The sequence below is a fragment of the Takifugu rubripes genome, chromosome 20 (genome assembly GCF_901000725.2).
Source record: "Takifugu rubripes chromosome 20, fTakRub1.2, whole genome shotgun sequence".
Lineage (NCBI taxonomy): Eukaryota > Metazoa > Chordata > Actinopteri > Tetraodontiformes > Tetraodontidae > Takifugu > Takifugu rubripes.
In genome coordinates this window covers 13,572,346-13,587,791 of record NC_042304.1, presented here as the reverse complement: position 1 = coordinate 13,587,791, position 15,446 = coordinate 13,572,346, and the positions used below count along the sequence as shown (strand labels likewise).

At 43.5% G+C, this 15,446-nt stretch overlaps 2 protein-coding genes across 6 annotated transcripts in view; both read right to left on the bottom strand.

Moving 5' to 3' along the window:
* The window catches only part of pde4ba (phosphodiesterase 4B, cAMP-specific a), an 87,220-nt gene extending 86,289 nt beyond the window's left edge, over positions 1-931 (bottom strand). Inside the window, exon 1 of the mRNA XM_029827721.1 lies at positions 567-931. The gene's annotated coding sequence lies outside the window, so the exon portion shown is untranslated. The remainder of the gene's footprint in view (positions 1-566) is intronic.
* Positions 932-9,189: 8,258 nt separating this feature from the next.
* On the bottom strand, positions 9,190-15,233 carry LOC101066848 (sentrin-specific protease 3-like). 5 transcript variants are annotated; one of them, XR_965873.2, is made up of 11 exons: positions 15,006-15,233; positions 12,703-14,380; positions 12,385-12,490; positions 11,977-12,124; positions 11,803-11,850; positions 11,640-11,717; positions 11,258-11,395; positions 11,014-11,097; positions 10,531-10,581; positions 10,085-10,338; positions 9,190-10,006 (listed from the first exon to the last, which is right to left on the bottom strand). XR_965873.2 is itself a non-coding variant. In XM_011619756.2 (10 exons), the coding sequence occupies exons 2-10, from the start codon at positions 14,117-14,119 to the stop codon at positions 10,228-10,230; spliced, it is 2,181 nt and encodes a 726-aa protein (XP_011618058.2). In that variant the 5' UTR covers positions 14,120-14,380; positions 15,006-15,233; the 3' UTR covers positions 9,190-10,227. The 5 variants fall into 5 exon arrangements, 3 of the variants coding, with proteins under 3 accessions (XP_011618058.2, XP_029684429.1, XP_011618059.2); XR_003886353.1 differs by having other exon boundaries at positions 9,190-10,003; XM_011619756.2 differs by having other exon boundaries at positions 9,190-10,338.
* Positions 15,234-15,446: the final 213 nt, after the last annotated feature.

Below are 15,446 nucleotides of genomic sequence, written 5' to 3'. Positions count from 1 at the left end.
AGCGACCCACGAGGGATTCCCTTTGTAGCTGCGCTTCAGTTCATGATCTTTCAGCACACCCACTGCATAAATATAACGACTTGACTTATATAAATAAGGTCAACAGGATGAGACAGAAGCATCCATGTGGTCAGTGTCTTCTACTGTAAATAACCTCCTTCCTGAGGCTGCTGCAGATGACATTTACAGGATTTTACTGCTGATGCACATTTTAACAAGTTAAATGCTAATAAACTTCACTTAGGCTAATGAGTGAAGGCACCATCAAAAAAGGAATCCTGCACATGTGCCATCTAATTTCTGCTTTAGAGCTAAAACGTATACCTGCTGAACACTAGCACACATTTGCCTTCATGAAGATCAGCTGTGTAGTTTTTTGTTTGTTTGGGGGTGAACTTGATCTATTGAATGGTGACAGGGGGGGGGGGGGGAGAACCACGTCTTCATCTCCAAAAGCCAATTTAATTCAGTGCTCTCTGCATTAATGCAACCGTAAATCAATCTGCACCAACGTCTGGCAAATTAGATCAGAAAGTCTGATTCGACCGCCTCGAGTCACATCTTACCTCCTCCGGCTGCTCCACACGTGGCGGACAAAGGGAACCCCGACGCCTGTGTTGGTTTCAGGGCTGGGGGAGATACACACAGCGACTCTCCACACATAAAAATGGATTTTTATTCCGTATCCGCGATTAAATTCGCCATCCTCTGCAGGGATTTCTACTCCCCAGCAGCCCGGGGATGAGCAGTAATCCAGACTCCTGGTCAGCTTCTTCTGTTTGTTTGTTTGTTTTCTCCTTTGATCTCTTCCACTTTTTTAATCCTCGACATTAAAAACGTGTTTGACACCCGACCGGTTCCCGTTTCCCAGTTTTCCTGCCGTTTGCTGAAGTCAGAGAGATACGCGGCTGTGCGCGCCTCCGCCGATGAAACGCTTCAGAAAGTCGGCGTCCCCCCCCCCCCCCGACCATCCTTCATATCCCCCCCCCTCCCTCCCTGCAGACGACGCGTGTGGACCAATTGAGATGCGGAGCCGGTGAGAGACCCAGTCTGCTGTGGGACGACAGAAAAGGGAAGGCTGGACACGAACAATATGATTTAAATATTAGAAATATAGATAAATCAACGGATACAGAGCTCACGTGTTATTCTGAATTTAAAATATCTCCATATCAAATGCACAAACGAGCCGTTCCTTATTTTTATAGGTGTTGGAGTACTTGTAAGATGTTAAAGTCTATACGGCTGCTAAAAAGGTAAATTCATGCAGTTCTTGCTAGTGTTCATGGATGTTATTGCTCTTACATAATATGATGTATTTATTTGGAGTGAGCAGAAAACCTTTTGAATGGTTGTGCAGAGTAAAAGAACCATTAAAGGTTTCTGCTGCTGTCTGCTGACCTCCGTCTGACTGTTTCCTGTTTTATTTTGAAGGCTCGTCCCTCATGTGTCATCCTTAACTTTACACATCTGGTCTTTGTCTAGTGCCCCCGCTTTGATTGATGTGCTGCTTTATTTCATCCATCTTCTCTGTTCATATGAAGAGAGAAAACTGACACATTTGGTAAATTATCAAGCTGCTTTTCGTTTGAATTTAATACGTTAATCATCTGTGTTTAAATAAATCTACCTAAGATGTGAAGTTGGCCCAACAGAGTCATTAATACTGGCTAAAATGAGCTAATGAATATGAACTTTGTATCATAAGAGAGTGTTTATCAGCCCCTGGGAAATATATGTACATACATCCAATCTGGCTAAAGCATAAAATTTCATCCATTATTTCCATCATTTCTGCAGCTGTGTGATATTTTCAGCACAAGTGCGTAAAAATTACAAGTTATTGCAGGTAAATAACATGAAGATGATTCTCTGTCTTCTTATTATGTACAAACTGGAATCTTAATATATCCCAGTGACATCAGATCAGTGAATTCTCGCAATATTTTCTGATATTTACAGCAGCATAGGAGGTTCCCATGCCTCAGTGAGTAATCTGTCTTGGTGCTGCTCCATCAGCCAGAGGGAGAATAATGTGGGGAAAAGGGAACATTGCTCTCCTGCGAGTTCATATATTTAGATGTTCTTTCTTTGATGCAGTAAATATGGCTGCATTTAGCCTCCATATGTGTGTGCATGTGTGTGTCACTGGGTCAGGGGGTCATGTCATATGTAATTACTCTGCTCATGCTGTCAGCAGGATGTTCCTCTTCATTAGGCCGTTGGGAAAATCCTGCTCTTGCAGACTGAGTTCTGAAAGATGGAACTAGATTATAATATATATATTCTGACATTAGTCCCACATAATCCCCTTGAGCTCATATTTACTAGTTGAGCTGATCTACAATAAAAACCAAGACAGTTTTTTAAAGTAATTTATTTTTTGACTGTAATAAATCATCTGATTACTGTCATGGGGAATAAACCCAAAACTGTGTGTGACAAACAGAAATCCACAAAATTATTCTGCCGTTTTTGTGTAGCATTAGAGCTACTTTTACTTATTTTCTCCTGCTTTGGAGAGGACGTATTTGGAATATATTTAACTGGTGCTTTTCCATTTCCTTCCTGAAAGAGAGAAACGCTGTTTTATTCCGTTTTCTTCTAAATCCTCTTTCTCTCTGCCACCACAAAGCATGTCTAATCTCCCAGTGCAAGCGCAGTTCTGCTATTGAAATGAGGAGTCAAGCAGTGAAGAGGCAGCAGCGTGGTGACTAAAAAGGGTCCGTTCATGGACGCGTCCAAATCACTCACCTGTAATCTCAGCACCTCAGGGTGCAGGAGGAGTCACTTTTGACCTCAAGTTACGGATACATTATATAATTCGCGGATTTGTTGGTGTTTGGTTCGATAGTTCTATTCCATTTTACAAGCAAACTGAGGACACTTTGTCTATTTGAGGGTTAGGATTTGTTTTTAAGGTTTAGGTTAAGAACTGGTGTCTATAAAGGTCCTATTAAGGGGTGTGTGTGTCCTTTATTTCCTGTATCCATAAGAAAGCTTTTTAAAAACAAAAAAAAAATTACCACCACATCTTGACAGACAGAAGAACTTATTGTGAAACAAAAACACGCAGGAGAGAGATACGGCGTATTTGTTTAGGGCCAATAAACCGGAGGCGCCTCGGCCTCTAGTATGAGAGGAAATTACAATCTCTGCTCTATTCTCTCTATTCTCTCTATTCTCTCTATTCTCTCTATTCTGAGCCTGTGAGCAATCAAACTGGGAGCGCACGTTCAGTGTTTTTACACACAGAATAGCACACAATGCTGCTTCCCTCAGCTTCCTGCTGGCTCAGATAGGCCCAGTGTGTGTGTGTGTGTGTGTGTGTGTGTGTGTGTGTGTGTGTGTGTGTGCGTGCGCGCGTGTAGCACAAACTGTTCTGAATAACTTCATGGGATGCCAGGATGCAAACATCACTTCTGTCAATGTGGAAGATGTGATGTACGTGTTTGTATGTACTTTGATTCAAAACCTGAGCTGCAGTTTGCAGCCACAGAGGGAACAAAAGGATCAGTCTGAACTAAAAGGGGAAGGAACTCTGAATCCTCTCGGCATGCAGCGAGATCCTTCTACAACACAGTCTGACTCAACGGTGGAGACCTTATTTTTATCCCTCAGCAACATAATGGGTTAAGATGACTTTAATTCCTGTTGTGATTTCAACAGGCTAAGCTTATTTCGCTTATTTCTTCCGTCTCTTCTTCTGTGACATGGAGCTATTTTAGCATCCAATTAAACAGACAATATTTGCTGAATTCCACTTGAATTGTTTCATAAATGCCAGGATGCTGTGATGTATGAAGTTATGCAAGTTCATGCTCTAACGATGTGTTTACATGCACTGTGGAAGGTTACTCTTGTGTGTGTGTGTGTGTGTGTGTGTGCGTGTGTGTGTGTGTGTGTGTGTGTGTGTGTGTGTGTGTGTGTGTGTGTGTGTTTTTCAAGGGGATTTGCTACTTAAGTGAGAGATTCTTGATTAGGAAGTGTGACCATCTGGTAGATGGATAGGGATGCTTATGGTCAAGTGCACATCAGCAAGTACACACACACACACACACACACACACACACACACACACACACGTCCTCACTTTTCTATCATTGTATGGATGTTCATTGACTTAATACATTACCCAGCTCCTGACCCGATCCATCCTAACTCCATCACCCAATTCTAAGCATAAAAGCATGTCTTTTCCCTTAAATTATGTCCCCACTCCTCAAACATGACCCCGTTTGGCCAGAAGAATGAAGACTTTGGTCAATGTGAGGACATAAAAAACAAATTCACATTCAGACATTATTCATTCAATAGCAATCATGGAATATTTCACTGGAATAATTCTTATCCTCTGCAGCTTACCAGAAAATCACATGTGCATTCAATGGTAAATATAGTAAACAGTCAATTTCTCATTCTGTGGATTTCTGTTCTGTTTGACCCCTGACCTTCTATGCTGAATATCACACAGGCTTCTGTGTTATTGGTGTTGGGTACCACAACACAATAATCTCACATTTAAAAAAAACACCCCTTTTTAGGTCTGTTGCAGAAACGCATCAGCTCCAAGCTGGAAAGCAGCGGCGGTGTTTGTGCATCACGGCTCAGTTCTGGGGTGGGAGTTGGATTACGGCCTCAGTTTCCTCTGAGCACGGCGTGCAGTGTCAGGGGGGCTCACACGTCTGCAGACATAAAGGTCAAGAGTGGGGAAAAACGCTGGTGACGGTGGGAGGTTGAGGTTTATGCTGGAGACCACAGCTAGTGAACACACGGAATGTGCCTCGCCGCCACCTCAGGGGAGGCAGAACGCAAACACTTCAACGCTGGACCATCAATTTAGAGTAAATATAATATAGTATATTATGATATAATATATATATAACATAATATATATAATATAAATATAATATAGTATAGTATAAGGCAGTAAATGGAGGATACGAACAAAAATGTGTGTGTGTGTGGGGGGGGGGGTTGCATGATATGAATGATTGAGACAAAACCTGAACTTAAAAAGAACCTCCTTTTAGAAGCCTTTAATATCACCAGATGCTGCTGCTGAAGCCAGTTTTGCTGCACTTTGTTACCAAGTAAAGTCTCTCTCTCTCCCTCTCTGTCTCTCTCTCTCCCTCTCTAAGTCTCTCTCATTCTCTCTCTACACCCCCCCCTCTCACTTTCTTCTTGTCTCTCTGTTTCTCTCTGTTTCTCTCTCCCTGCTCTCCCTGCTCTCCCTGCAGGGAGTGAGACATGCTAAGTGTTTTTGCCTACACGCTGCAGCGTCTCACTCTTTTACAGTATACGTTTTAACCGCTTAGTCCTCCAACCCTGATCTCCAGACGTGACTCACCAACATTACTCCACCACCACCTTGTGCAGACACACACGCGCACGCCGCACGTCACGCGTGCGGTTACACAACATGTGGAGGCAATTTTTGCCTCAGCTGATTCATCTTCATTTGAGGCTGAACTGACTCTTCATCACATCCTCCCACATTATTGCAGAACAGGTTTTTCCATCAGCTCCTCTCCGCGATTTCAGGCATAATGTCCCACCTGCTTCATTTTTGCTCTACTTAAAAACCAGGAACCATCCCATCTTTGTACACATCACACTCACCACAATTAAAGACTTTCAACACTTTGCAGAATGTAATTTCCAGAGAATCATGTGGATATATGAGTGTATAAAGGAAGTCTTCCATTCAAGAGCACCTTCCAGATGGTAGCAGAGGGTAAAGGTGGAGCCAGAGTGAGCAGGGTTGGTTCCTAATGATTGGTAACGAGCCAGGGGGATTTATTCTTAGGTCTGCATCTGTGCAGTTCAACAGTATGATAGAAGAGGGTCTAACAGGGCAACTGTGTGGGTAGTGCAGGTGAGATCTCCCTGGAGATTTCACCTGCAATGTAAATGTGTAGGAGACACCATTCAATTTGTAGCGGTGAACAGGTTAAAATGACAACTTCTGGAGCATGTAATATTGGCACCTGGATATTTCCTGAGAAGAGCAAACCCCAACAGGAGAAAAAAAAAACGGACAATCCAAAGTAGCTTCCTGGATCTGACACTGGCCATTGTCAATAAATGCAACAGTTCACATCTATATAATCAGACCCAATCAGACTTATTTGTGAGCAAAACAAAACATATATATGTTGCACAATACTGAGTTGTGCATGCGATTTCAGACCTGCAATCAGGCAGTAAAAATGTGATCCTGGACTCCCACCGGGTCATTATTTCAATCAGCCAACAAGTGATTGGTGCAATTCTGGCAGAATACAATAACACACAAGCAGTATGGGTCCGACAAAGAGTAGCAACCCATTTTTACTCTGAGATTGTCCTCAGATGGTAGGTAAACACACACACACATACACAGACACACAAACTGCAGAAAAGATTTATAGGCAAAGTCTTGCAGTAGCTTTTACCATCATGCAGTAAGTGGCATGAAACACTCTCTCTTTCTCTCTCTCTCTCACTCTCTCAGTCACACACACACACACACACACACACAGACACTCACTTACACACATACACATGTGCATGCCTCTATCTCCATTAACAACTAACCCAGAAAAATATAGCGATTAAATATTTACTTTGGTTGTAAAACAAGAGGGAAGAAGAGAGAGAGAGAGCACAGGTTTACAGTCTAACAATGTACAGCATGTTTAACGTAAATAAACCTCAGAAATGAAGATTTCCACTCGCCTCTGCAGTCCAGCCTCAACCACTTGTCATGCAATCATTTCAAGCACAATTATTCTGGGATGGAGGAGGACAGAAAGAGAATTTCTGTTCTTGTCCCTTTTATTTCTAGGTGCACACGCAGAATCTTCAAATCTCCTTCTAACCATCGGTGTGACGTCGGCCTGTTGTCTGCCAACTACCAACAACCTTTTTTATATTGCTCAAGGACACAGTGTGACAATAACAGAAGGCAGCAGGAGTTGGCAGCTTCTCTGATCACATGACCATAGTCTGCAGTCTGGAATTACCAGATAATTCAAGTCATCATGTAAACAGATGCATAAACCATCATTCTAATATGTGGAATCTGCAAACCAAACACAAATCATAAACCAAACACGGTGTTTAGCTTTGGAACGTTGCTGATGAGCCGCTAACATCACTCCCCACCCACATTCTCCCAACGCAACACAGACTGAAACCACGTTTTGGGTTTTTTTTTTATTAACGCATTTCTGAAGTGCATCTGAAAACCTTGAATTCTATTGCGATTACGTGATGACTCCGAGTTATTGGACTCTCCCGGTCATGTAAACTGGCCCAGTGATGTTTTCTGCAGCTAAGGAAAACCACCAGCTGTGGAGTAAACCTGAGAAGGATGAGAAGACAAGACACCAGGATGTGTTTGGATTCAGCTAAAGGGCACCAGGATGATGGCAAAGGAGGTTACATAATGTGTGTGTGTGTGTGTGTGTGTGTGTGTGTGTGTGTGTGTGTGTGTGTGCGTGTGTGTGTGTGTGTGTGTGTGTGTGTGTGTGTGTGTGTGGTGGTATTTACAGTCAAACAGCTGATGCAGCTTCACACAGTGAGGGAAAAGTTGGAGGGGATGAAGAGGGAGATTAAGAAAATCCATCTGTTGTAGAGCAGGCAGCTGGGTTTGTGGGGTGGGGGGGTGTTGGGTGGGGGGGGGGGGGGGGGGGAGGGTGTTGGGTATTGACTGTGTGATGCTATTATTCCGAAACACTCAGTCAACGTTGTTCACCAGTTGTCATGAATCAGCAGCGCACGTGTTGGCTGCCTGTTGGCTGAGACAGAGCCTTTGTTATTAGGCATCATTATATTCACCTGTCAAAGGCCAACGTGCACGTGGATGAATGTGAATGAACTGAATAATTACGATGCTCTGAACTCTGGGCCTTTCTTCCTTTATGAGAGTGCTTCTCTGTGTCTCTTGAAGAAGAGATTTCAGTTTGCCGTTGAACGCGCGAGTAAAGGTTTTTGGGGTTTGTTTTCTGATTCTCACAGACTTTTCATGGATATTCTTAAAACACCAGCAGGCAGAAGGCCGCAGGTTTCTGGTGGTCCCATCATCGATTCTGCTGATGGAAGGGAGCTCAACAGCTTCTGTGCGGAGCTGAATCACATTTAGTGGAAGATGATGCACCATTACTGCACAGAGTCCACGCTTAACGCCATTAGGGTGGTTTAAATTAAATCAGCTCCATTTAACGCGTGTGGCAGCCATTATCATTGCTCTGGCTGGTCGGAAACAAAAAGGAGACACAGTAAACATAAATTATGTGATAAAAAGTAATTATCGCATCTGTCACTCGTAAAATGAGGCTTTTATTCTTCAAAGCCTTTTCATTATTTCTCAGTCTTTATTTGGGGGTAGGTGTTTTTTGTGTAGGTTGAAAAACATGGCCAAACATATGTTCTTAAGCTCTTGGCATCCATGTCTGTACAGGAAAAATCTCCTGAGGATCAGCTAATCTTCCAGATGTGTGATGCAGGATGGGCTCTGCATATGGACAGATGTTTACCCCAATGCCCACTACAGCCACCAGGGTCAAAGGGTCAACAAAGGTTTGCAGGAGAGGCGTTTATGTTAAAGAAATTGGAGGTTTTGATGTTTTTACCTTTATCAGGAACACCATAGCCAGGGGAGGCTGAATACAGTGGCCCTGCTCTCCATGGAAAAGTCCCCACTTTGACCCAGAACTGCAGCTGGAGCTTTAAGTCCCCAGCATGAAATTGGGTTAGACAAATAATGTTGATGCTCGATGTGCAGAGTCCAGAGTTAATTACATAATAATCAGGAAGTCAACAGGAGCAACTTGTCATTTATTTTGGAATATAACAACACACTAAAGGCTCTGTGTGATGTTACTCAGCGTATTTAAAAAACAAACAAAAAAAAACATCCCTCAGTCTGCAGGCAAGCAGCCATGTCAGAATACTGAAATCTCCAGAACAGTCAGGCTTGATCCCAACCTCAGGGACAAACAGGAGAAATGCTGCCGTGTTGCTCCCTCTAGTGGTCATATATAGATATACTTAGATATAGATATACTGCAACTGCTTCATTTTTTCTACTGTACATTCTGCAGATTTTATTTGAATAGGAGATGACTGTAACTTCCTTTCATGTGGGCAGTATGAAAGGACGTTGAACTTATTTTACTTCCATAATTACTGACAGTGAAAGCCAACAGTTTAACCTTTTAATAATAACAATAATAATAAAAACAGAACAGGAACAATTGGGGGTTTTAGCCAAGGCCAGCAGGTACAGTAATAGGCCCGCAAATGTACAATACAATCTTTAAATATACATATGCATGTGAGGATAACAACCAAAAAGAGGATGGACAGAAGCCTTTCGGCAGCTGTGCCAACGTGTTCTTCACTGTGGTGAAGGAAATGACAACCTCTATAGCTGAATGGGAACTTTGCTGTTTTGCTGCATTAACACCCATTTGCAAACCCAAAGTGCTGGATTCAAATAGAGGTTATCAGCATGTGCAGGGATTGAGTTTAAAATAATGAAAACTGCAAAAAAAAAAAAAAAAAAAAGTGATCACAGCAAAGCAAAACAGAAGTGAACAAAAAGAATTTAGCAGATTTGCAGAGAAACGTGGAGAAATGCATCAAAACCTAAAATTTTAAGCAAAAGACCGAGGAATTACGTCCCTGACTTAAACTGTGAAATGTGCCATTAGCCTGTTTGGTGCCAGTTTTCCAGCTGGTCCACTGCAACTTACCGTCCTTGACCTGTTCGGTGAGCATGACTGTAAGAATGAGACTGCTGCAGAGTCCAATATAAAGGCAACAGTTAAAAACACATCAGTTTAAAATGGCCGTATGGGAGTTAAGGCCACTCAAACTGAGAATCAAAGGTTCCGTCCCATTGGTCCAGGCTGGAACGACACTTGCCTGCAAGTCCAAACCAACACTGCTCTGTGTCCTTTGGTCATCAGGATGAAATCTGGAACACTGAAGTCAGTCCATGTGGATCCAGCATCTGCTGTGGGTCAGTAGAGGGCCACATCAGTAGTTCTTTGCAAAAATGCAAATAGAAATCTGCTTTGCGACGGCTCCTTACTGAGCTCGCCGGGGCTGCAGCTGAAGCGTCACTCTTCTGCCTGCCAGACAACAAGACAGGCCCCCTGCACTCTCTGGAATACCAAATAGCTTATGTAACTGCTCCTCAGTCAAGCAGACCATCTGACAGAATCTGGGAGTCAATCAATCATTGAGGCCATAGTCACACAGCTCCTTATAGATTCTCTTGCGAATGCCGGGCATGTCCTCCTGGCTGAAGTGCAGAGGCTGCTTCATGGAGAGACGGCGGCAGTACTGTGAGCACGAGACAGACAGATAAAACAGTAAGTAATCCACATCCACAGAGAGGCCGAAAGGCTGGAAGTAGACGGCAAGCAGACGCCCTCCGGCGTCTTCAGAGCCTTTAGAGGAATAGCAATCAATGATGAGAGAGAAAGATGAAAAGAGCTGCAGGGAAAGGGAGGAAGGAGAAGAAGAATCTGTTACCTCAAGAACAAAAACCCCGCAGTCGCTGTCGTTCTTCTGATGAGGAATGCCCTGCGGAGACAAGACGCCCCAATTATGTGGAGCAAAGCAAACAAAATCAACCTTTACCTGAAGTGAAACCTTGAAGGTCTGATTAGAGCAACCAGCCACGTTTGAGGACAGTGTTCCAGTTACTGTTTAGGACAGCGGGATTTGAAACAGGTCAGGTCATCAAAAAAGAGTCAATTCAGACCCAAAACAATCCAGAATTCTACTGGTTTGGATGCTCAAACCAGTAGAAGAACGGCTCAGACGGATCACATGACTATTCTGTGAGAAAGCTGGTCATTGGAGGCTTCAACTATATCATGATAAGAGTGGTTATGCTAACCTTCAGCGGCGAGGGGGGGGGGGGGGGGGGGGGGGGGAGGACACCAATGAAGGTATTTACTCAAAGTTATAGAACATTTAAGTGCATCTTCAAGCAGATGATATAAAGTTTACCTTAATGATGCTAATCTTCCATCCTTTCTGGAAAGCCGTCTGCTCCTTCTCTTTTGCTTCAGACAAAAGATACTTCATAATGTTCTGAAGGTAAATGACAAACCTGACATTATTGGATGTAATAAATGGTGTTCTGGGGTCAAAAACATCTCCATGTCCAAAGGTAACGCCGTTAAAGGTGCAACTGTCACCATCTCACTGCTGTCAAACAGCTTTTCTCCAATCTGAACTCAGTGACACTCACATCAGTAGTGTGTCTGAAGACAATGCCTTGGCTGTCATAGTAGCTGATGGTTTTGGTTTCCATGGTGACCGTAATGAGAGACCAGTGGATTTCTAAGTGAATGGGAAATAGTAACAGCGTCTTGGAGAACAAGTCCACCTGGAAAAAATCCCCAAAGTTTACTCAGACACAAATTAGATTAAGGTGTTTTTAAATGCTTAAAGTGTCTCCTGTCAGAGCAACGTTGATGTTTAGAACTCTAGAACTTCCTGCGGCGACCGCCGCTCTCAACCCGACTCATGACTGTGACATATTTATCCACTAGGCTCCACATCCTGAGTTACATATCTTCTAAGCTACAGTAATACCGTTAAAAACCAATTCATTCCCATTTCCTCCTTACTTTTTTTGTCCATCTCTTCACACCGTCGTAACCCTTAGCAACCAGCTGCTTGTGGAAAAAACTGTTGAAAAAATGAACCTGAGAGAATCATGAAAGAATCATTAATCACAGTCGGTGTGTGAGTGTGAGCTGTGATTCAAAGGAAAAACACACCCTGGTTTACCTTGTGTTGGGTTTTCTCCATGATCAGCTCACCATACATGTTGATAATCTGACAGGCAAAGAGGGAAGTTCCAACATAAGAGTTCTGGATTCAGTTCCATTTTTGTGGAAAGGAACTTCCTTATCAGTAAAGCAACCTTTTCCGTGGCTGCCTCACTTCTTCTGCCCTCTTTACCTGATCGTTTATCCAATTCTGTTCCTCCAGGGTGCCGAGGTCCTCCAGGCTCAGGCTGTGTTTGTTGTACATCACCATGAAGCCTGCGACAGGAGCAGAGGCCAGCCCCGCCCTGTATCGAGCTATCTCCCCTTTGAGATCCACGCTCCTACAACAAAAACAGGGAGAGGAGGCATGTAGGCCACCAAACTTTAAAGATAAATGGCAGAGAGCTTTAAAATGTAACAAATGTGTGTCCAGAACTTTTGAACTCTCCTCAGTTCTTTGAGATTTTTGTATGATGGAATCAGGCGTGCTTTGATTTACAGTGGAAATCTGAGGTTTGGTCTCTCTCTCAACAGATGTGTGAAGCACTGATTCAACGCACCAACTGTATGTGTCCGCCTGGAAGTGTGTGCTTTTAAAAACCTGTGGCTGAGGTCCGAGTTGCCGTTCTTCTTCAGGTATTCCAGGACATCGGCCTGACTCAGAGGAATGAAACTTCCATACTTGATGTAGAAGCTTTCCAGAAACTCTGAGAGGATGTCAGCATCACAGAGATTATTACAACATAAATATTAATCAAATGGAGAGTGATATGTTCCATGATGTTAATGGGAAAAGAAAAACAAGGTATGTTTGAAAGGTCTTTAATCCTAATTGGTTGCGCAAACATAACGATCCATTTAGTCCCAAATAAAACAGAAGACATATATTCATGTGAATAATAAACAACTGCCTTCTCACCATGAATCAGATCAATAAGATGCTCCCTGCTCTCCTCTTCAACCTCCGTCTGTCTGCCATCTGGGCCCGACGCTCGTTCCAGGTCCTTCTCCCAGGTTCCAGGCAGACAGTAGAGTCCGTGGTCTCTTAATGCCCAGAGGTGGTCTATGATGGATATTGTCATAGGAGCATGTGGATCCGACTGAGCGGCTTGAACCTCCATGTGTGTTTCAGGGAGGCCCACGTTGGTGGGTGCCGAGCCGCTGCCGTTAGACACAGACACAGATGATGGGGAGTTGATTTCATCAGGATGCAGGTCCACCTGCATCTCCGTGTCAAGGTCCCGAGTGGAAAGAGGGGGGCCCAGATAGGGGGGCAGCCCATTTTCCATTCCGCTCGCATTCACGGCACCTCCCTTCGCCTCCTCTTCTGGTTCAGTGTCAGACAAACTTACAGTGTCTCCATTCTCCGCAGATTTATCTGAGCTCCAGTCAGACACTATGTGGTCCATCTCTGCATCTCTGTTTAGTCCATGAGTTTGCACAAAGGCTACTTGAGGTAGGACATTTGTCTTACAGTTCTTCATATCAGCTCCACAACCCCCCCTCCTTCCACCTTTGACTTCCATTTTGGCTACAGGTGTAACTCCGACTTCTCCCCTCCCCCAATCTGCCACCCCTGACGGCATCAGCACATCTTCACCGTCCTGCTGCCCTTCAATACCATCCATCAGTGAACCGCCCACCGACATGTAATCCTTGTTCTCTTCATTCCTTCCTGTTCCATCAGCTACTAATATTGTCATTTTGGTCATTTGCACCTTTTCACTTGCGTAGCCTTCACACTCAATTTCCCTTACTGTCTCATTGGGCCAATTCAAACATTTGACATGATTCTGTTGGTCATGTTCGTTCCTCTTTGGAGTGTCAAAGACTTCACTGCTACCTGCCTTCCCTCTTCCTCGCCCCCTTCCCCTCCCCCGGCCCGCGGCCCTGACATTGTGTGCTTTACTGTTGTGGCCACAACAGTCACAGGCCTTTGGAGTCCTCTTTCTGCTGGATGTACGACCATTGAGGGGGCCTTGGCTTGGGGATGGTGTCACTGCGGGTGATGCTGGGGTCAGGTTAGTATCAAGAGGCTTAGCGACGGCTACAAACGTTGGCGCGGCATCTACAGCAGCGTACACTTTGGCTAAGGTCACAACAGTTGGATCAACAGTAGTAGGACTGAGAGAACAGGCCAGGGTCAGCTCTGAGTTGGAAGGAAGACCTTTAGTGTGACACGTGTCAGGTGTTTGGGTTTGGTCCTTTTCTGAAATATCTCCAGATGGAGATTGGGAAGAATCAGCTTGCAGAGGTGGTGTTGTCGCGGGAACCGTCAGATGAGGTGAAGCTAATGGTGTTGTTTTCATTGGGGATGCAGAGCTGCTGTGAACCATGACGCCCTTCTTTGGTTCATAATCCCCATCCCTAACACCCCCTCTTTTACAGTTAAGTTCTCTTCTTGCCTCTGAATTTTATGTATAATTATACGCTTTCTATGATTTACATTCCTTCCTCAAGCTTTTGCACTGTGTATTTAAGAAATTGTCATAAACCTTTCCTCCACCAGAGTGGTGACAGATGAGTCGGCATACAACAGAGAAGGTATTGTGTGTTCCTCAGTGATGAAAAGACTTGGCATCAAACGTCATCATCTCCTAAACAGACAGAATGGAAACCAGATAGTCAGAAGGAGTCAGAAATATATATGTATGTATATATATTGTCCAGAAAAAAATATTTCAGTACAGTAATAACATTTTTGCTTAATAAAAAAAAAAACATGCAAGAATTGAGTTTGAGTTTATGCATGACAACACAATAACAGTGTCAATTATTTCAAAAATTATAGCTTCATACTGTTTGCACTAATTTGGCTTGCAAATAACTTGTATATGGTGCAGAATAATAACAACAAACAACAGATAGACGAGATTTGCAAAAATGCTTTTCCTGAAAAATATATGTAGAAATAGCTCTATTACCATTATAACTACCATTAGTAATTAAAAAGTTGCACAGATGCAAATATGCATGCAAAACAATCTTTGGAAATCTTGTGTTATATTCATATTTCACCACATTTCGTTAAAATCCTATTACTCGTGTAATTCATTAGAACCAATACTGTAGGTAGTGAGCTAATAAATACAGACCATCCAAAATTCAAATAGTCTTACAACAAATGAAGCACATCATTTAACTACCACATTTCAGGAAGTTTTGAAGAACTTATTTCCACCACAGCTAGCAAAGCTAGCTAGTTGCAGACAAAACACATACCAACGAAACAAAGCAGCGACCTGATTCGCTTCTTCCATTTTCAGTCGAAATGTTGCTGCTTTTTTTTGTTAACGCGCAGCAAATGAGCAGCTGTAAATAATATCAAGATAAATGGGCGACGGGAGGCGAAAACGAAGCAAACGGGCACGATCACTACCTTGTCAACGAAATAGCAGCTAACAACGATTTCAAGACACATTCTTAGCTGCCGTCCCTCGCTGATGACGTCACACCCCGGCTCGACCGCAGGCCGCCTCAGGATATTCCGATTTAATCTGGCCGGGATATTCCGATTTGATCTGGCCAGATTGAGCGCTCAGCCACTGTGTGTGCGACGCGTCTTTCCCCTTTACTCGTGTTTAAACGCGGTGTCTTTAGAAATAAAAGCCAAGAGGTTGAAATTACTATTTGCAGCAGGCATTACAAAATACGTCCAGCAGG

Bases quoted from the DNA above. Each gene is read 5' to 3' on its own strand.
- LOC101066848 (XM_011619756.2), bottom strand. From the start codon at position 14,119: ATGGTTCACAGCAGCTCTGCATCCCCAATGAAAACAACACCATTAGCT. The intron at 12,491-12,702 runs GTGAGAAGGCAG...ACATCCTCTCAG, and splicing joins TCTTATTGATCTGATTCATG to AGTTTCTGGAAAGCTTCTAC. The intron at 11,396-11,639 runs GTAAGGAGGAAA...GATTTTTTCCAG, and splicing joins TGAAGAGATGGACAAAAAAA to GTGGACTTGTTCTCCAAGAC.